The 22,196-nt window shown below is 35.3% G+C and overlaps 1 protein-coding gene and 1 long non-coding RNA gene across 3 annotated transcripts in view; both read left to right on the top strand.

Annotated features, from left to right (window-relative positions):
• Positions 1 to 2,859: 2,859 nt before the first annotated feature.
• Positions 2,860 to 22,196, top strand: part of LOC127877876 (sushi, von Willebrand factor type A, EGF and pentraxin domain-containing protein 1-like) — a 70,171-nt gene continuing 50,834 nt past the window's right edge. Inside the window, exon 1 of one of the 2 annotated variants that reach the window (XM_052424187.1) lies at positions 2,860 to 3,094. In XM_052424187.1, coding sequence (XP_052280147.1) covers positions 3,037 to 3,094 — 58 coding nt within the window. In that variant the 5' untranslated portion in view covers positions 2,860 to 3,036. Of the gene's footprint in view, positions 3,095 to 19,007; positions 19,573 to 22,196 lie in introns of those variants that run through there. The other variant, XM_052424188.1, reaches the window with a different exon arrangement.
• LOC127877896 (uncharacterized) lies at positions 3,304 to 4,472 on the top strand. Its single transcript, XR_008048655.1, has 2 exons — positions 3,304 to 3,735; positions 4,296 to 4,472. It is a non-coding gene; the product is annotated as an uncharacterized LOC127877896 (long non-coding RNA).

The following is a 22,196-nucleotide window of genomic DNA, read 5'->3' as shown; positions in this document are numbered from 1 at the left end:
TGCCAAGGCAAGAGCTGGGCATCATACAAGCCATTCTATCCAGCAAAACTGACAGTTTTGGTTTACAGAAATCAACAAAGGAGGGATTCCTGAACTATCAAAATTTCCAAGCTATACACACAGTTATTTTCTGTGGTGATCTTTATTGGTTCTGTTTGTTTACTTGGATGGAACATGTGTGAACTTTTATAGAACTTTGAAAGGTCTATATATGTCTATCTTTATCTATAAACAAAAATCAGCTATGGTATAATAAGATCAGATGTGCAAACAATGTCAAAGAGTTGTTAAATTAACAATTTGAAGGCAATTATGCTGAAAAAATATGAAAGTTCCCATGCAAATTTTGTCTGTATATCGACAAGTGTCTGCCGATAATTGTCAAACTAGTAATACAAAACTTACCACAAGTATGTAAAAGCACTAAGTACCTGTGATCATGTTTAGTAAGATAGTTTAATTCTAAACAGTAGCAAATAGCTTGTTTAGTAAATGCATAATGCAAATAATATAATTTCCGTTCTATTGTGTAATTAATAAATTGGTTGTTACTTGTTAATCCATGATAAATGTTTTATGGCTAGTACAAAACCAGCAATGTTAATTTTGTAAAAGGTAATACAATAACACCACTTTGTAATTTCATATACGTAAATATTCTTGAAATGGAGGTTGATGACAGTGTTTTAGTTTTACTTATTTTGTAACTATTATTTTATGTGCAAATAAATGATGTGAAGTGTTTTGTATCTCCACACAATACCACATACCTTTTTATATATGTACTGTGTTATGTGTTATTTGAATGTTTAAATAAAAAAAATATGGATGATATAAAATGATGCATTCTAATATTTGCATTCAAATTGTAACTATAGAACTAAGTGTATGCAGTTTAGACTGTGATTTTAGAATTGCTACACAATGGCTAGTTTTTTAGTGGCGACAAAATTTAAACTATTCAACAATAATTTGCGAAAGAAAATTAGAAACCTGCAAGATACCTGTATTTATTAAATATTTTAATTGAGAAACAAGTATGTTGTTATGCTGTTACACATAATTATACATTGATAATAAATAAGAAGACAATTAGTGGTGTTAACGTTTCCCAACAGTAGAAATCATTCTTCTGATGAAGTCAGTGATATACAGACGAAAGCTCCAGGTATGGCTTTCAATACGTAGTGTGTGTTATTTGACAGTCTAAAACTTATTGGATTAAAAAAATCCTGTCAAATTTGTCAATCAAAATTGATTTGACACATCACATGATTTTGATTATGTTAAATCAGTGTACTGTATGCTAAATGCAACTGCTTTAGCAAGCTGTCAAGTTGAATTGAGACATTTGATGAAACAAACTGTTTCCTGGGTAGGACCAGTACTTAGTGTCTATATGACGTACCATGACGTCGAAAGTCTACAAGACCTACTAGGTAGAACGAGAAATGTACTTCGACGTACAATTTTCACCGACCCTTAAGTGTTAGCCAATCAGAAGACACCTTACGTCTGTTGCTTTTAGAGATAGTTGACATTGAACATTATTATTATTATTATGTATACCGAATTATGCGACTATCGACCGCTTACTCATAGATATTGTGCGTATTTATTAAACATTTTTATTATTATAATTTATACCAAATTATGCGACTATCGACCGCTAACTCATAGATAGTGTGCGTATTTATTGACCTGGCGTGGCGGAATTAAATTCTGACTTATGCAAGTTATGGTTATCACAAAATACGACCAACGGGGAGGTTATAATACATTATTTATCCCGTTAATGCTTGGTAACTGTTTGGTTACCGTTGGGAATTTCATACACAGTAATGCGTTGGACGGTCGTGATACTCCGCCCCGCATGATCAATAAATACTCACAATATGCTGAATAATTTTAATTTTAAAAAGGTAACAATTGAATCTTCTTCAAATTTGTATATAATCTATTTCAATGCATTAAATAATTAAAACTTCTATGTGTTTTTTTTGTTGCCATTCTGATATTTTTATTCATTTTGTCCTCAATTAAAAAAGAGATTTTAAACATTTATTATGAATAAATCTGAAGGAAAAGCGGCTCAAGAGACTAGTGTTTTGATTGGCTGTTCAGAAAATGTGTACCTAGAAGTACAAACATGTATGTCGAATTACAAATTGTACTTTGATGTACAAATATATACTTCGAAGTGTATTTTATATTTATGTCGACGTACAATTATTGTACTTCGACGTACATTTCTCTTTTTAACTTGTAGGTCTTCTTGACTTTCAACCCAAATGGTACGCCATAGTATGTCTTTAGGGTTATCTAAAGAATGCTCCCACTTAAGGGATCAATACAGAGACATCCCACTGACTAAGCCAGTTAGCAGACACCCCATCCACTATACCACAGACACCGAACCAGCTATAAATTCCTGTGGCTAGAAAACAAAAAAAATAAGATGCTAGCTCTTTAAGCTTGGAACATGTAACTCGTTTTAAGATTGATTTTTTTTTTGGATGCATTACTTAAATATTGCAACAATTATAATATTTTGAACACAATCATGTCCATATATTTATTAAAAATATATGGTTATCAAAAAAAACTTAAAAAGCTTTTGCCCGTAAATTAGGTAGCACCTATAATCATATTACATCAAACTTAACAAAAAAATATTTCATTAACAAAATACTCAAGATAAAATATATTAGAAACACATTTTGGGCGAGTTTTATTTTGGTTGGGACGAGTTGACCGATATAATTGGGGTGAGTTAACCAGAATTTTGGGGCGAATTGTCTTTGGGGTGAATTGTCTGGCTACGTCTGGCTCCCGTAATGACGCAGGTGCGCATGAAGTCACGCGTCAAATTCCCAGAAATCTGATCAAATTGAAATATATGTTTCAGTGTTTCGTAAAAAATATAGATACAAGGAATGTAAACTTCTGATTTTCTAAAAAATGAATCCAATCAATGTTTAAATCGGGATCCCATTGGGTCCGAATTACTAATTGTTGCCAGTTTCGATTTAACGGATGTCAACCAAATCAACAAAAATGGACTTAATGGTCGCTTTTGCTTTTCATTGTGCTTGTGAGTATCTAAAATTTGTATTCATATTGAATATTTACATTAAAATTAACAATGTTTTTTGGCGCAAATTCTTGTATTTGTGCGTTGAGACCTTTCAAATATTCCACATTAGTAACAGTTTCCTAACCCAGCTTTTTCGCCCAAAGTTATTTCGTCTCTGGTCGGTTCGCGCCAACTACAGTCGATTGGTGTATAACGGATAGCCAGGGTTCCCGCTGTCGATCGCCATTGGCGCCAATTGCGACAAAATAAAAAATCTGGCGACAAAATTTCGTAAATGGCGATTTTAAAAAAATCGGCATTTTTCTGCGTTCATATTTTCTTAAAATGACAAAAGACGCTGTGTTTACCAGCCGCTTTACGGCAGTCGTAATACTATAGATTTCCATGGTGTAAGCGATACAGCTGTAATCAATGGAGCGTGGTGCTGACTGCCGACTACCGCAAAGTGGAATGTTATGGTGATAATTGCGATTATTTGGGGTGTTGTTGCAAGTTATCTTAATTGGTCGGCAGTTTTATTGCTTCAGAGATAAGGCAATATTGAAATATACCGACTTTGCGCTTAAATGTGAAGTGTTTGTCACAGTGTTCGAAGCAGATTCAAGACCGTTAAATTGACAACAATGACAATCAAAAAGGTAAGTATCGATTGTTTTTAGAAAAATCGGTGTAATTATAGAAAATAGTAAAACATTTTACATCTATTGGTTCTATTTAAACGGTGACATATTGCTGTTTCACTCGTCAAAATGGCAAGTTCAGAGTGTAAAACGACTTTTAGAAAGTGAACATTAGATGCTGCTTATTTTGAGACTCATTCAAAATGCAAACGTTCCCACCGCTATTGTTCACCAGCTAACAAACAAAAACCAAACAAAGACAGTTGTTTATCAGAATTTCATTTCCTTCAATATGATTTCCAACACACAATCTATGCTGTGTGAACTCTTTATATCCTCAACACTTATCAATTCATTCACTACCGGATGTACCTTAAAAAAAAGGTAAACATAGTTTAGCACATGGAAATCAATTTGACATTTGATATACACAAATGCTTATTTTATTTGACTGTTGTGTTAAGGGCTCTATGTAGTAGATCATATGCTACCACACATTTATATTATTTATATACTTCACATTCATTGATTATTATTAGTATTATATTAATATTATATTTCCCTTTTTGTATTTTCAGAATACCACAAAGCTTCTGAAGCACCAAAACTGTGGCAACATATTCAGGCTGCTAAGAAGGTGTCAATCAACAAGAGTTACAACTGATTGAATGTGCCTTTATTTAATTAACAATGTTAAATGTGTTGTTATTATTAATACTACTGTTATTAAATCAATTCCTTTAACATACTGTAAATGCTCAGTTTTTGTTTGTATTATAATAACATGATCTTCATTGCCCAAATGTAGCCCCAGTGTGGCGACAACTTTTTAAATTTGGCGAAAGTAAGTGGCGACAACTTTTGAAAGCCCAGAGGGAACCCTGGGATAGCTAAGGACTTCGAGTCTCATTTCAACGTGAAAACCATGCATTCAGAAATTAAACCATAAAACCTAGATAGACACATGTTTTTCCTATTGAAAAATGCCAGCGGTTTTACATTTCCGAAAAAATATTATTTGTCTTGAATTCTGCTTTTCATTTGAAAGTAGGTAATGTTTATTCCAGGCCAATATTATGATTAGCATGTCTATCCATGGTAGCTTTCGGCCCTCTAAATGAATACATAAGAATTTTGCAAGTGAACAAATACAAAGACATGCTTGTGTTATTTGTCAATCTTTACAGGGGTGTCAATTTTCCAGATTATTCTGGAAATCCGGATTTGAGCCGTCAAGGGTTGATTTTGAGGTGAATGTAAATCGGATGAGTTTGTTTAAGGCGGGTGGGGGTAGGGACAAAATTATTTTAGTGCGGGATCATTTCAGAACGAATATTGTTATAGCATCGTCGGCATTCCGGACATTTGCGCTTGGTACTGATTTTATTAATGGATTTCTGATTGGTAAGCGGCTGGCACTGACATGAGCATTGACTGGCTAAGTAAAACACTGCAATATCATATTTTAAAACAATATGTTAATCAAATTATATATTGACTGCGTAATTGTTAGGTTACTGGTTACTGGTTTTCATTTTCTGCAGTCAAACGATATGCATATTTTATTTCATTTGCAAATGATGTTTTGCGACATGTTTTCGGACAGTCGTTTTCGGATACGCTGGTTTGTCGATTTTTATTTAATTTCGAAGTTCTTAATATCATTTGTTTAGAATGACAAATACACCTGCGGTGTTACGGATGGTTTGGTTTATAATATTTCGCATTGTACTCACCAGAAATTGCACTTAGAAAGACTATAAAAAAAGAACAATAAGCTAGGGCTCGGGGGGTTGAGCCCTCTCTTCCCTTTATCCTACGGCTTTATTTTCTGGATTTCAAATTTGGGAAAATTGACACCCCTGCTTTAGTCAATTGTGTATTCTTGGACATAACGACGAAAACTGCATTTACATTTGCAATGTTTTGACTAAATACTGGCTAGACCTAGAAACTATTAATAAAAAAAAGAGCATGCGCATAGTAACAAACCTTAGCAACCAATCAGAAGGGCCGATACTATGATAAACAGTGTATATGATAAGGATTACTACATGGGGCTTAGTCTTGTCTGTATTTTGGCAAAACATAACCGATTTTAATGCAGTTTTTGTGGTAATGTCCAAGAAAACACATTAAACTAAAGATTGTCATACATGTACATGTATGTTTTTCAATCTTTTCATTTGAATGTTTAGATGTTTTTATGCTCCCCTAAAATTTATTTTAGGGGGAGCATATAGACTAGTCGTCGCTTCGTCTGTCCGTGTATGCGTCTGTCTGTCCGTCCTTGCACAATTTTTGTCCGGGCTATTTCTCAGCAACTGATTACCGGAATTCAATGAAACTTTATGGGAAGCTTCATTACCAAGAGGAGATGTGCATATTATCGCGGGTTCTGGTCGGATGATTTATCACAGAGTTATGGCCCTTTGAAAATTTTTAAATTTTTCATAAACTGTACATTTAGTGCAATTCTTGTCCGGGCTATTTCTCAGCAACTAATGACCGGAATTCAATGAAACTTTATGGGAAGCTTCACTACCAAGAGGAGATGTGCATATTATCATTGGGTTCTGGTCGGATGATTTTTCACAGAGTAATGACCCTTTGAAATTGTCTATAAAAAAATTCTTGTCTATGTCCCCCCAACATCTGTTGCATCAAGATGTTTCCTTTTATCTGAATATATAGTGCAATATTGTGGAAAAAAAAACTTTGGGGAGCATCACCTGTCTCCGACGGTTTCTTGTTATTAAAAGGGCCGATAGAGTTTGTTTTTTTCTCAGCAAAATATGTTCACTTTACCTTGTTTACCTATTTGTATGGCCCCGTTAGTGTGGCATATAGCAGTTGAACTGTCCATCAGTCTGTGTGTCCGTCCCAAAACTTTAGCATTGCCCATAACTTTTGCAATATTGAAGATAGCAACTTGATATTTAGCATGCATGTGTATCTCATCAACCTGCACATTTTGAGTGGTGAAAGGTCAAGGTCATCCTTAAAGGTCAAAGGTCAAATATATGGCTTCAAAGCGGTGCAATACGGGGCATTGTGTCACTGACAAGACATAAAACTCCAAATCAATATTGAAGATAGCAACTTGATATTTGCAGTGTTGGCACGAAAAACCCGCCCCCGGGAAAACCCGTTTTTTCCCGCCCTGGGCAATACTCTGAAAGTGGGCAATACTGGGCAATACTATTTTTTCTTCATTAAACATGCAGTTGTAATTGTTTTTTATCATCCTTACTTCTCTGCTAGCCTCTATTGTAAAGAAAAAATTATTAGCAAATGCTGTAGAATTGTTGGCAATAATATTGAAATAAAAGTAACATATAGTTACTGTATGATATCAGGGTTTTTTTTCCTTCTTTGGGACCCGCCGAAAATCGGCCCTTTCCCCTCGGATTTTTTTTTCCCCTCAGCTGGTAAAATTTCCCCTAGATTTCATTTTCCCCTAAAAAAAAAAAAAAAAAAAAATTTTTTTTTTTTTTTTTTTTTCCTTTAAATATATAAGTTATCCTGATCCACTGTAGAAACTAAAAAAATCTTGCATAATTAAATTATCTGTTGCCTTGAATTTGTTTTAAAAACAGTAAAATATGTTAAATTGATTATTTTAGACTTTGCTTATTTTCCCCAAGATCCAGCTTTTCGCACAATTTTTTCCCCCAAAATTCGACGTTTCGCGCGATTTTTTTCCCCTCAAAAAAGGCCAGGCCCTTTCCCCAAAATCAGATAAAAACCCCTGGATATATAAAATTTTACTGCAGACTTCAAAGTGACTGTTGTTTTATAAATTACAATATCTAGTCACAGTTTCTAAGAAAAAAACATGATGTAAATAACGTAAAGCAATCTGAAATTGATAAATGGACTTTAATCATGATTTTAACCTAACAATATGAAAATAAATATAGTCTCTTCCTATTATTAACACAATAATATGTATTATTTATAGACATTCCTTAAACAGACTCTGGCATCTTTCTTACATTGACTCATATATTTGGTCTGTGTTCATCATAAAACTTTTTGTTTGCATCAGTTACATAATGGGAGGGCCCTAATTGGCACTAGTCTGTGTATCTTTTATGGCCACAAATAAACAGTTAGAGGGCCTTTGTCTGGCCCTTATAGGGCACTTATGTGGCCCAAATAGGTCCAATGTTTATCTAAGTGGCCCAGTGTTATTGTTAGTTGTACAAACTGTGTGAGTGTCATAAATGATGACACAAAACTGTGTCAATAATTTAAAACACTAAATTGGGGCATGAGTCTTAATGCAACATGAGATCAACTAAATTATTTGAATGATAACAAAAAGATATATTACTTGTATAATCCCTCATGTCTCTACCCATTTCCCTTTTCCTTCGTAAATACCATTCTGTTACATATCATATATTTTTAGAAAAATAATGTGAGTTAATAAAATGTGAATCAGATAAAGCAAAGACACACATGCCAGAATTTTTTAGGTCCAAAGCGGGACATTCCATAAAAAATTGTCGGGACATTTGACCAAAAAGCAGGACACCTAAAACGATTTATCATTCCACCTTTACTGTAGTCAGTATAGTACTAACAATACTCTTGATACTTTTATTCAAGACATAAAACATCTGATATGAAGCATGAAATCTAAAACATAACAATAACAGTTTCATTAAATAAGACAATAGCAAACAACAATCTTCGTCTTTTTAGAGTACAAAATCTGGAACATTACGACAACAATACTCATTATATTACTTTCAATGGCAAACATTAACGCAGGGGAGGCTATCCAGTACACTGAAAGTACGGGTTACAGTAAACTATCTACCGAACATTTTTTTAAGCATGTATCCATGCGCAGTTTGTTACTTGTCAATTGTCGCGGCTTAATTGGAGTAGGGTCAAACTGTCATGCATAGCACCTCGTTGTTTTTAGCTTAATTGGAGTAGGGTCAAACTGTCATGCATAGCACCTCGTTGTTTTTATTACAATTACACCCAATTACACAAGACAGGATGGGTATCACTTATTGGACTGTTTGTTGCGAATTTGGTATATTGCACATTCGGATTAACCCGCTATTTTGGAACTAAACATTGAATGTAAAAGACTCATTAATGACGTAGAGTTAATTTTACAAAACAACAATTGTTTTGTAAACCGTTTCAAACAAAGACAAAAACAAACACATTTTTCAACATTTATTTCATTATAATACATTTATCGATAGCAATAAGGGACCACTATCTTGAAGACCACCATGGTGTGAATGCCTGATAAAATCAATAATTAGCCAATAAATCGCTGATCAGGTGTCATAAACAACACTGGTACACACAGAAGTAGAATCGGATTGTTAATCGGGGGCAATAAAGGGATTAGCGGCAGTGTTTTTTTTCTTCAGTTTTGGGGGAAGGGGGTCGGGTCCCCTGAGGGGGGGGGGGAAATTCGCGCTTAAAAGGGGAAAAGGGGGAAATTTCTATGCTTAGCTAGTAACAGTACAAAATCAAGTTTTAACACTATAATTCACCATACAGAGGGAGAAAAACATAATTCAAACTCTTTTATTCATAAACATGTTCATGTTCAAAGTTCAACATTTCTGGGCTTTTCAGCGAATTTATCAATTATTCTGGTGACCTCCTTTTCACCAAGTCTCTCAGTGTGCAGACAAAGTCTGATCAGGGACTCCAGTGTAGCTTCCCCAAGCCTGTTTCTCTGTGGCGTGCAAAGCAGGTTGAGAAAACTAAACAGTCTTTCAACACTCTGTTGACCGGACGTTTCTGGCGTTTCACTGCCGGTATTTGAAGAAGACTGACTTCTAAGTTGTACTTGTTTGAAAAAAATATCAATTTAAAACAGATTTGTCAATTTTTTTACGATAGCTTTTGTTGTTGTGCGACATGTTGGAATATGTATGGTTTGTAGTAGATGTCGTAAAGCGAAAGTCGTGATAGTGAACTACGTACGGTTTGCGGTAAAGGCTAAAATAAAGTAAACATGCGGATGCAGTTCAGGAAAATTGTAGTAAATTCGTAACGAAAGACGTATTTAAATCATAATGAGGTATTGATTAAAATTGAATAACACTTCCGAGAGGGGAATTTTAAAAATATTTGGGGGAAAAATATATACTCTAAAGATGGGGGAATGGGGCCGAATAACGCCAAATATTTCATCCTAAAAAAACACTGAGCGGTGGTAAGTGTTAGCGAAACAGAGCTTGAATAGTGAATTTTATTGGGAACCTATAGACCTTACATCGTTTTTTTACGAATGTCGGGACAAATTGTCTCATATCGGGACGCCGGGACAAAGGACCCAAAAGCAGGACTGTCCCGCCGAGATCGGACGTCTGGCATGTATGAGCAAAGATACCAAGTTATACCCAGTATTGTCCATAAAGACCATTAAATTGAATTTCATTTATGTAAAAATACGAAAGTAATAATTAAGATTCCAAACTTTCCACATGATGTAGTTGGTTAAAATGTAACAAATAGTTTCTAAATATTAATAATTAATGGATATGTTTTTATAGAGACTAATAATTATATAAGTTATATGATTGTGTAATATCTTTATTACCCGTAAAGCCCATCCAAACCATCCAAAACAAACACAAAATAAATTGCACTTTTTTTGCAGAAAAAAGTAATCATTAATATGCATCCACATGAAGTAGAAATTAACAGTGTAAATAATAGAATAGAATTGCTAAAATTAATAGTTATTATGCCCCCCTTCGAAGAAGAGGGGGAATATTGCTTTGCACATGTCGGTCGGTCTGTCGGTCCGTCCACCAGGTGGTTTCCGGATGATAACTCAAGAACGCTTGGGCCTAGGATCATGAAACTTCATAGGTTCATTGATCATGACTCGCAGATGACCCCTATCGATTTTGAGGTCACTAGGTCAAAGGTCAGGGTCATGGTGACCTGAAATAGTAAAATGGTTTCCGGATGATAACTCAAGAACGCATACGCCTAGGATCATGAAACTTCATCGTTAGATAGATCATGACTCGCAGACGACCCCTATCGATTTTGAGGTCACTAGGTCAAAGGTCAAGGTCACGGTGACCCGAAATAGTAAAATGGTTTTCGGATGATAACTCAAGAACCCTTATGCCTAGGATCATGAAACTTGATAGCAGGGGGTTTTTTTAGAAAGAGGGGAAGACGCTGGACGCTGGGAAAAAGGGGAAAATCGAGCGCGAAAGAGACATATTTGGGGAAAAAATAAAAACTGTTAATTTCAATGTCTATAACTCACCTACAGACTTCAGGTTTTTTTTTAAGAAAAAGAGGCATGTCTCTGGCCTTTTTGTTCTTAAACACATGAACAAGTATGATATTAAAGTCAAAGTCCTAAATAAAGTTGCAGGTGTAGATCTAATAATAGGAAATGTTTTCAACTGGGACCGGGGAACGATGTCAATATTATGATTTCAATTTCATGATGAATGGGTTGACGATCTAGATCAGCTACAGTATTGGAAGGGAAAGGTGCGGCAGCTGCCGATTGTCTACTTTCACTTTCACAATAATCCGACAGTATTAATCGATGTTGATTACATGTACCTCCGAATCCTGCTGGGTTTCAACGGTTTTTGATGATTCATTCTTAAAAAATGCGTCAACTCAATTAATATTTTCCGAGTCCGAACGTTTTATTTTGTTCGTGTATCAACGCCAATTGTGAGACTTTTTTCTGTTTTAACGTTTATATCTTGGCTTTCACATAACCCGGATAAAAATTCGACTGGTTTCCGGTAATTAATTGACGAAACAACCTTCTCGCGCAAGACAGGAATCCAGTAAAATAGTCACATGATTAATACGATTAGTTGCCCGGTTTCCATGACGTAATTTAAGAGCTATATATAGAATCACTGGGATTCCCAGATTTGAGTGTTCGTCGGGAGAGTGCGAGAGAGAGAGCGAGATCGTTGTACATGTACATAGTACAAATTGGATAAGTGTCGACTTCCCAAAAGAAAAAAAAACATTTCTTTGAGGGTAAAATATTATATTTTGGTGAAAAATTATATTTTTGGAGGGGAAATGGTATGTTTAGGGGGAAAATTCTGGTAGGGGAAGACGCCGAATATCGGCGTTACTTTCTTAGTAAAAACAAGAAATATCTTTAAAAAAGATATACGGCGTTGATTGTGGTCGATGTTTATGAACGATCAAAAGTTATCTCTATGAGATAAAAAGTAGCGGATGCCTTTTTTTCTGCGCAGTTCTTAGCTACATCACAAGCAAATCAATTACGGGGTGTTGCGCCAGATTTCGTGGCTTATTTTGCTTTATGTGATATTATTACTCAGATATCTATATTTACAGAATAGAAAAACACAAGAAACATGAAAATAAACGAGTGCATATAGGTCAACCGGCAATACTCGAATCTTAATTTAATTGCATAATTATAGTATAGTGAATTATTGTGCTCATGCTTAATAAACTGGTCTAAATGGATAAATATTTCTAATTGATTTTATCAAAATTGGTCCTTATCATGCAAATGTTGAAAACATATTAAAAATCGATGATTGACATACCACAATAATATCGCCGAATATCTTTATTTAGTATCTTTCTGATCAAAACAGACTTCAAGTGCACAAAGTTTACGAGACGGCGTTTATATAAAGATTTCTGCAACTGACCGCAAACTGACCTTGATACCTTGCGGATTGGAATGCAATGCATTAAAGTTAGGTAACAATGCTGAACGACGGCTTGTTTACGCCAACTGTACACGACCAAGGCAACAGCTGTGCCTAAAATATTGATATATCGACAAAGCGACTAAACGAACTATTTACTCCATCAGACAAAAATAGCATAGATTCCAATTTTTTCCTTCAATGAAAAGATCGCAACCCCTTCTGCGAACTCCGGTGATGAACTGTATATAAACTCTGACTTTCACACACTGGCCGCGAATTGACCCGAAACCTCGCGGGTTGAAATGCAATGCAAGTAAGTACTAAATATGAGAATATAGCCTTTAGTATAAACGCTTTTGCGCTGGTAATTCTCTGAAAATAAAAGGTGAACGCACAAACTGTATTTATGTCGAAAATTGATTGTAAAACTGTTCTATCTATTGAGCCTTTTCGTTAGAGATAAAATTGTTTCATGCAGTAAAACAGTGTTACAAAGACGCGGATATGTTTCCAATGTTCTGGTGTTAAACTCAAATCAGCCAATTGAATAAATGAAGTGTATTCATTCGTACCTAGCCGCGGGAAATTTTATTTGAATATTATTGGACACTTACAAAGGTCAAGTCAGGGTGAAAAGCTGGCTTAATACAGCTTACGCCGAAAAACCCCTGGATAGGTAGTTTGATCATTACTGGCAGATGACCCCTATTGATTTTCAGGTCACTAGGTCAAAGGTCAAGGTCACGGTGACCCGAAATAGTAAAATGGTTTCCAGATGATAACTCAAGAACGCTTATGCCTAGGATCATGAAACTTCATAGGTACATTGATCATGACTGGCAGATGACCCCTATTGATTTTCAGGTCAAAGGTCAAAGTCACGGTGACCCGAAATAGTAAAATGGTTTCTGGATGATAACTCAAGAATGCTTATGCCTAGGATCATGAAACTTGATAGGTAGATTGATCATGACTCGCAGATGACCCCTATTGATTTTGAGGTCACTCGGTCAAAGGTTAAGGTCACGGTGACCCGAAATAGTAAAATGGTTTCCGGATGATAACTCAAGAACGCTTATGCCTAGGATCATGAAACTTGATAGGTACATTGGTCATGACTGGCAGATGACCCCTATTGATTTTCAGGTCACTAGGTCAAATGTCAAGGTCACAGTGACCCAAAATAGTAAAATGGTTTCCCGATGATAACTCAAGAAAGCTTATGGCTAGGATCATGAAACTTCATCGGTACATTGATCATGACTCGCAGATGACCCCTATTGATTTTCAGGTCACTCAAAGGTCAAGGTCACAGTGACAAAAAACATATTTACAAAATGGCTGTCACTACAACTGAGAGCCCATATGGGGGGCATGCATGTTTTACAAACAGCCCTTGTTTCATCAAACTTGATACATGGATAGATGGCAATATGGACATTATGCACGTCATTTCATTTTGTTCCTACGTCAAAAATTCTGGTTGCTATGACAACAAATAGACTAGAAATACTGCTGAAAATGGTGGTTTTCTGGATCCTGCGATAACTTAAAAAGTTCTTGATATTTTTTCATAAAACTTGAACATGGATAGATGGCAATATGGACATTATGCACGTCATTTCAGTTTGTTCCAACGTCAAAAATTTTGGTTGCTATGGCAACAAATTGACTAGAAATACTGCTGAGAATGGTGGTTTTCTGGATCTTGCTATAACTTTAAATGTTCTTCATATTTTTAGCACACCTGAGCTGTGCTCATGGTGAGCTTTTGTGATCACCTTTTGTCCATTGTGCAGCGTGCGGCGTCAACATTTGCCTTGTGAACACTCCAGAGGCCACATTTATTGTCCGATCTAAATGAAACTTGGTCAGTTCATTTGTCCCATTGATACCTCGACTGAGTTTGAAACTGGGTCATGCTGGGTAAAAAACTAAGTCACTTGGTCAAAAAAAGAAAAACCTTGTGAACACTGTAGAAGTCACATTTGATGCCCAATCTTCATGTAACTTTGTCAAAATGTTTGTCTAAATGAAATGTTGGTTGAGTTCAAAAATGGTTCCGGTCCGTTGAAAAACATGGCCCCCTGGGGGCGGGGCAGTATTCCTTATATGGCTATAGAGAAACCTTGTGAACACTCTAGAAGTCACAATTTTTGCCCAATTATCATGAAACTTGGTCAAAACATTGGTTTCATTGATATCTCGGACGAGTTCGAAAATGGTCCAGATCGGTGGAAAAAAATGAACGCCAGGGGGCGGGGCACTCTTTATGTATATAGTGAAAACATGTGAACACTCTAGAAGTCACATTTTTGGTCCAATCTTCATGAAATTTGGTCAGAACATGTGTTTTCTGGATATGGCGGTTGAGTTCGGAAATGGTCCAGATCGGTTGAAAAACTTGGCTGCCAGGGGTGGGGCAGTTTTCTCTATATGTATATAGTGAAAGCATTTGAACAGTCTAGTTGTGATAAGCCATAATGTTAAAGAAAGATAACCTGTACATACTTTCCAATAGTTAACTAATAGTTAACTCCCTTGTATAAACCTGGGACTTCTTTCATACAATGTGTTGTACATAAAGACATAAAAACAACTGTACATGTACTAATGCACTGTAGAGCCTTATCTTTGATCTTTACTGATAAGCCAAGTTAACCTACTGTGTTTTGGTGTATTTAGCAGACTACTGTGCTATGAAACTGTTTCCATGGCAACCTTGTTATTTGGCATTTTCTAAATTAGAAAGACTCTTTTGATTGAAATAACTGTAAATTCTTCATTTTTTTACATTTGAGTCACTGGAGTTTTCCACTCTCAATAAATTGTTATCTTTAGATTAAGTTAGACTTTTTTATAAACAAAATTTTTGAAGCAACTTCTAGACTAACAGTAACTAATATTTATATCAGTTTTTTTGACAGATTGTGAACTTCTTTTTACATTCATTAAGGTATTTGCTGTATTTGTTCATTTTTAACGATGCATAGATTCTTTAGACTAAAGTTAGTTATTTTCATTAAAGCTGCCCTGGTTTTCACTTAAAGATTATTTCTTTGAGTGTATTCAGGCGTATCTGACTGGACGCCTTAAGTTAATTGAATTACAACAAGTAAGTGTGTTAGAAATAAGCGTTCTTTAATTAGATTTGATAAATATTTCCGTATTACTTAAGTGCTCACACAGTTACATAACTCGTAACCGTCCCGTGACCGGTTCACTTGCGTAAGCGAACGAGACCGCACAACCACAGTTGTTTTTAGTAAAACATTGTGAATACTTTAAGTCACATTTTTAGTTCAATCTGAATGACACATGCTGATCTTCACACATGGTGACAATCTTTATGTGCATAATATTTTTTGCTCATGGTGAACTTTTGTGATCACCTTTTGTCAATTGTCTGTCTTCCGTTGTGCGTCATGAGTATTTGCCTTGTTAACACTGTAGAGGCCACATTTATTGTTGGATCTTCATGAAACTTTTTCAGAAGATTTGTCCCAATAATATCTTGGACGAGTTCAAAAATGTTTCTAGTCTGTTGAAAAACATTTCCACCATGGGGCCATTTGTTATTCATTCTTCATGAAACTTGGTTAGAACATTTGTTCTATTGATATCTTGGGCTGCAAAGAACAGGTCATTTCTTTTTATGTCCCCCACTATAGTAGTGGGGGACATATTGTTTTTGCCCTGTCTGTTGGTTGGTCTGTTGGTTGGTTTGCGCCAACTTTAACATTTTGCAATAACTTTTGCTATATTGAATATAGCAACTTGATATTAGGCATGCATGTGTATCTCATGGAGCTGCACATTTTGAGTGGTGAAAGGTCAAGGTCATCCCTCAAGGTCAGAGGTCAAATATATGTGGCCAAAATCGCTCATTTTATTAATACTTTTGCAATATTGAAGATAGCAACTTGATATTTGGCATGCATGTGTATCTCATAGGGCTGCACATTTTGAGTGGTGAAAGGTCAAGGTCATCCTTCAAGGTCAGAGGTCAAATATATGTGGCCCAAATCGCTTATTTTATGAATACTTTTGCAATATTGAAGATAGCAACTTGATATTTGGCATGCATGTGTAACTTATGGAGCTGCACATTTTGAGTGGTGAAAGGTCAAGGTCATCCTTCAAGGTCAGAGGTCAAATATATGTGGCCCAAATCGCTTATTTTATGAATACTTTTGCAATATTGAAGATAGCAACTTGATATTTGGCATGCATGTGTATCTCATGGAGCTGCACATTTTGAGCGGTGAAAGGTCAAGGTCTAGGTCATCCTTCTAGGTCAAATATATGGGTTAAAATTGCTCATGTAATGTTACTTCTGCAATATTGAAGCTAGCAATTTTATATTTGACATGCATGTGTATCTCATGGAGCTGCACATTTTGAGTGGTGAAGGGTCAAGGTCATCCTTCAAGGTCAAACGTCATATAGGGGGACATTGTGTTCCACAAACACATCTTGTTATCTCTTCTTTTTATCTCAGGTGAACGACTTTGGGCCTTTCAGGCCCTCTTTTTTCATGAAACTTGAAACATGGATAGATAGAAATACAGGGCTAAGCCTAGGTTCAAACTTGAGGGAGAAGTGACTTTTCCCTGAGCTGAAATTAGGGAGAAGTGAGGCCACTAGAAGGAGAAGTGGTTTCTGTTCGGTGTTTAATAAAATCTTCACTTGTTTTATACCCCTCATTACACCAAGCCTATCATCATCAATGACAAACAAATAATATTTTCAAATTCAATAAATCCTGACAAAATTAAGTCACATAAATCAATTCATACAAATAAAACTTGTGTTTCCATGTGCATCATAAAAATAAACAGTACTATAATAATGCAATAAAATCCAAACCCTATTTACATCATAATGTACATGATAGTTAGTCAGTGATTTTTTTCACCCAATTGGGAACGGGTCCGATACCCATGCAATTGGGAATTTTTCAGGTCGTGAAATCACCAAATTGGGGAAAAAAACGAGTCGTAACAAAACACAATCTAAATGCATGGGAAATACAATATATCTATTATTGTTTATCCGAATTTTATACATGTCAGAAATATGCATTATACTGTAAAGCACTGAAATAGTCAAGCGTGCTGCCTTCTGACAGCTCTTGTTGAAAGATCTAATTAATGACCACACCCCATCATGATACCCGCCCCACAACCCAAAAAGATTTTTTTTGAAACATAGTAAAAAAAGACACAAATATTTATTTTATTTTTTGAAGGACTGTCAAACCATCCCACCCAAGCTATTGCTATCAGACTTGAAGTAAAATATTATTAGTTTGTTTTGTGTCTTAACAAATGTTCAATAGATTGTGGAAAATATACCTGAATCATCTATTAAGTACAACTTCTTTAAAACATAAGCGATTAATATATTTCAATTATGGTCCTCTTCCACTAAGAATATGACAATATTACCTTGACCTTCAGGGCTATCCTTTGTCCCGAGCTCCTGGCGCTTGGAAAATAACAGAAGACCCTTGTTTGACTAGTGAGAAAAGGTCCTTATTGAATATTAACAATTTCCCCATGATGGCTTACGTTATATACTGTCAAGCATTTAAATAGTTGAGCACACTGTCTTCTGACAGCTCTTGATATGCTGCTTATGGCAATGTGAAATACATCAGAATTACTGTATTTAATAAGCATATGTCATGTACGTTGTACACAGTTAATGGCCGGATATGTTTCACGCAACGTAAAGTTGTCACCGATTTTAAACATTATTAATTCAAGGATGTTTTCTCATATCTTAAGATATCGGCACAAACTGTACTATGCACTGTAGATTTTTGCAAATGTATTTCATTACTTGAGATATTTGGAAAAATATAGTTCTTAACGGTGTGATTGCATTTTGTCCAGCCCGTATTTAAACCCCTAAAAACCCATTGATTCTGCACCATGAATATTTCACATGGTCTTTACCAATCTGTTCAATACTTATTTTCCTCAAACATTTAGTTCATTTACATACATGTAAATTGTAATTCAATGTATAGAAGTATATCTTGATATTGTCATTATTTTTAAATACTGATATTCGATATTTTACATGACTGTCCCAGTCCTCTAAGCCGAGCGGAACTGTCTTTTTTATATATAAGGATTGGAGTAAGTGTTCGTTTGTCGTATGAATAGATATCGTTTCAGGAAATTAAAATGATTCGTAAAACAAAATTGTGTCAGTGTCATATGAACGAATCTGCACTAAAACTACATTAAGATTCACATCGTACATGCATGATCAGTTGTCAAACGAAAGTACGGTTGAAATTCAAATGCATTATTTTTCTTTTTCCGGGATATTGCTTTAGTATGTTGATGCTGAATTTACAAATTTAAGTGTATATGAAGTGAAAACAATAAAATTAAACAACGGTTGCCATAGACAGCTGTAAACATTTAGCAGATGCGTCTTATATAACTTTAAACATCAATGTTCTTTTTCTTTTGAAGATCTGCCTTGAAGTTGAGTAAACATGTTTTATAATTCATAAATATATACAGCACATTCAAAAGAAATTGCCTTTCTTCGTACGAATTTCTAAATTTTTCATTTGTTTTATAGGTTTAGCATTAGCTCTTGCGGACTGTCCTCCTCCTGCGGTCCAGAATGCCGCCTTCACTCCAGTCCAGTCATCATACACTGATGGTGCAAACGTTACATTCACCTGTAACACTGGTTATGGACTTCAAGGTAGTCGGATACATTATTGCAGGGGAAGCAGTTGGGAAGGATCCCTCACATGCTATGAACAGTTTTGTGAGACAATGAATAATCCTAGAAATGGTATAATTGTTGGAAACCCATCCTACAAAATTGGCACTTACATCACATTTCAATGTAATACAGGCTACACATTGAAAGGAAACAGCCAGTTGCTGTGTCGTGTTGATTTGAAGTTTGATAGGAACCCACCAACATGTGATGTCAATATGTGTCCAGATTTTGGGGCTATAGATCATGCACGCATTTTCCAAGCCACAGATGGAGGAATAGAAAATGATTATGGAAGTGTAGTTAAAGTAACCTGTGAAGACTCATATGTCCTGGATGGTCATGTGTCCGTGTTTTGCCAGGGAGACGGAACTTGGGGCCCTAAACCGACCTGCAAACCTTTAGATTGTGGTAGGTTCGATGGGATGAATTCAAACTGCGTGAAAGACTTTGTACTGCTTAATACTCTGTATTACATGGAATGTATGAGTGATGTCCCAAATACAAGAATTGGAGCGGACAGCACCAGTGCACCTAATGAATGTGAGGAAAGATCTCAGAAATGGATGTATTCACAGTTTGGATGCTTTTGCCATTGTAAAGTTATGTACAATAAAATCATTGTGGGAACATATAACCTTGATCCAAATGATTATCTGCCTCACAACACTGATTTGAGATGGAATTGCACGAGGAAGGGTTGCACGAAAAACCAAACTAATCCTCTGAGATGCATGGACGGACAGATGGAAATGCCATCTTGCACCTGCAATGCAAACGTACATACTGGTGAACCTCACACGACTGACATTACTACTAAATCAAGCCCTAACGGTCAAACAGGTGAATCTTACACAACTTACAGCACTACTAATCCAAGCCCTAAGCCCGATCACTTTATCATTTTAGCCGTAGTTTTGGCATTGTTAGTTGCGGTAGCCTTAATAATTGTGATATACATGTGCAAGAAGAAGAGATGGTGTTGTGTGTCTGTTCAAAATGTGGAAGCCCCACTTCCCATGATTAAACCAACTCATGAGAAAGGAGGCAATCCTTTCAACGGGAACACTTCTAAACCAAATGATGATAACAATATGAAACATATTGAAGAGATAGAGAAGTTATTGTCTGAAAACAAATAATTAGGTCAGGACAAACAGTTTCCTTGAGAATTTCCATGCTTTAACTTATACATGTATTGGAACTAGTATAATGTCAGAGAAAACATTGTAGTTAACAGTTTTCTTGAGAATTACCGTGCTTTGACTCAGCATGTTTCAAGCAAAGTATGAGAAGGTAGCCAGAACATGTACAAACAATTTTCTTGTTTAGTGCCGTGATTTTACTTAAAGTGTAACTAGTAAAATGATACAAATATATGAATGAAGTCTGATAAAAACAGCGAAACAATCCAACTAAACAAAAAAGTTCTGTGCACTTGGACTTACACTACGTGGCCCGCAATTTTTGCCTAAATCATCAATCACCGCATTTGGGTAAACGTGGCAAATCGCGATGATTCGCCGCAAATCACGGTGATTCACTGTGATAACACTCTACTTTACTAATTATTGAAAACATGTCGAAATAAACAATATTGATTTACTTAAACTTAAAGGCATATAATGACAAATTGAACAACATTTTATTGCTATATTGAACATATTCTCATCAGAACATTGTAGTGCCTCTATAAAAGAACTCTGAACGTTCACATTGTCAGCCTCGTTCTGGAGTCGTTTTATCAGAAGAGGAGGATCCTGCAGGACTCAGCGTCAGGATCAAAGAATATTAAATATATTGGCTTGACACCGGCTTATAGTAGGCTGTACAAAAATAAAATTGATTGGCATCAAGCTTACATTATCCTTCCATGTGTCATGTACATGTACATGTAGTATGACAGGAAACTTTTTTTTGATACATCTGATTAACATGAAAAGGGAAATCCTGCCAATGTACAGTCATGGTTTGTTTATGGTTATTGATGTTTCTGAATGGTGTGAGTCACGCCACTTCCGCAATATAAGTGGATCATTGTACAATAGGATAGATGTTGTGAACATAAACTATATTGTCACTGTGCAAACGTTTATCATTTAACTTACAAGTTTATTTTATGTACATGTACATAAGTTATAAATGTCTTGAAATCCCTTGTTACAAATAAATAGTTCTTATTTCAAAAGTTAAATCCTGGTTTTAATGTACAGAGTAAACATTTTGTAATAATGATCCATTAAATGAGAGAAATAAATATTAATAATACCTCCGGTGGCATTTATACTACAGCCTGCCAATAGGATCATGCACATATGTTAGAAGCAATTAGAAGATTGGTTTGATCTCATGCAGTCAGCCATTTCCTAGTTGCTTGTAATTTTGCAAACTAATCTTTAATGTTGAATAGCCTTTTAATGTGTATATTTTATGTATTAAGGTGTTTATATAATGCAATATGGACTAACTTTTGGCACCTAAAATTTGGCTGTGAGCAACATATACAGATTATTTTTGCGTTTAATTTCAGTGCTACATGTACATGTATCTTTAATCTAAATTAAACAAAGATTATTGTTAAGTCAAAGAATAAAGGTATGTGTGGCTAACTTGACTTAGTATCATGGTATTTGGAACATATGTAATTCATTCAAATATATAAAAGCTGAATTACTTACCAGGCTTGAAATGATTACATTTTATCCTTTAATTTTATAATAAAATTTGTTTTGTGTTTTCTCCCAAATTAACAAATCAACCTAGAACATTAGCTGAATATTGCTTTAGAAAATTATTGATTACTTGAATTTACTTCTCTATTTTGCAGTATAATGTTTCAGTGCCATTCACTGTTTTGTTTGTTTGGCTTGGAGTGTTTTATTTAGTACTGTGTGTTTCATTGAATTGCTGCAATATATGATTTATATATTTTGTTCTGTATGACTATGATATTCACGTTAAATGTCATTTGTTGTAAGTCTTGTGACCATAAGGAAAAGGTCAAAGAATGCTTCAAGTGGCTGTTGCTATTTTGTATTG

The sequence above is a fragment of the Dreissena polymorpha genome, chromosome 4, assembly GCF_020536995.1.
Source record: "Dreissena polymorpha isolate Duluth1 chromosome 4, UMN_Dpol_1.0, whole genome shotgun sequence".
NCBI classification, from domain to species: Eukaryota; Metazoa; Mollusca; class Bivalvia; order Myida; family Dreissenidae; genus Dreissena; species Dreissena polymorpha.
The sequence above is the reverse complement of the archived record's forward strand: the minus strand, read 5'-3'. Positions and strand labels throughout refer to the sequence as shown.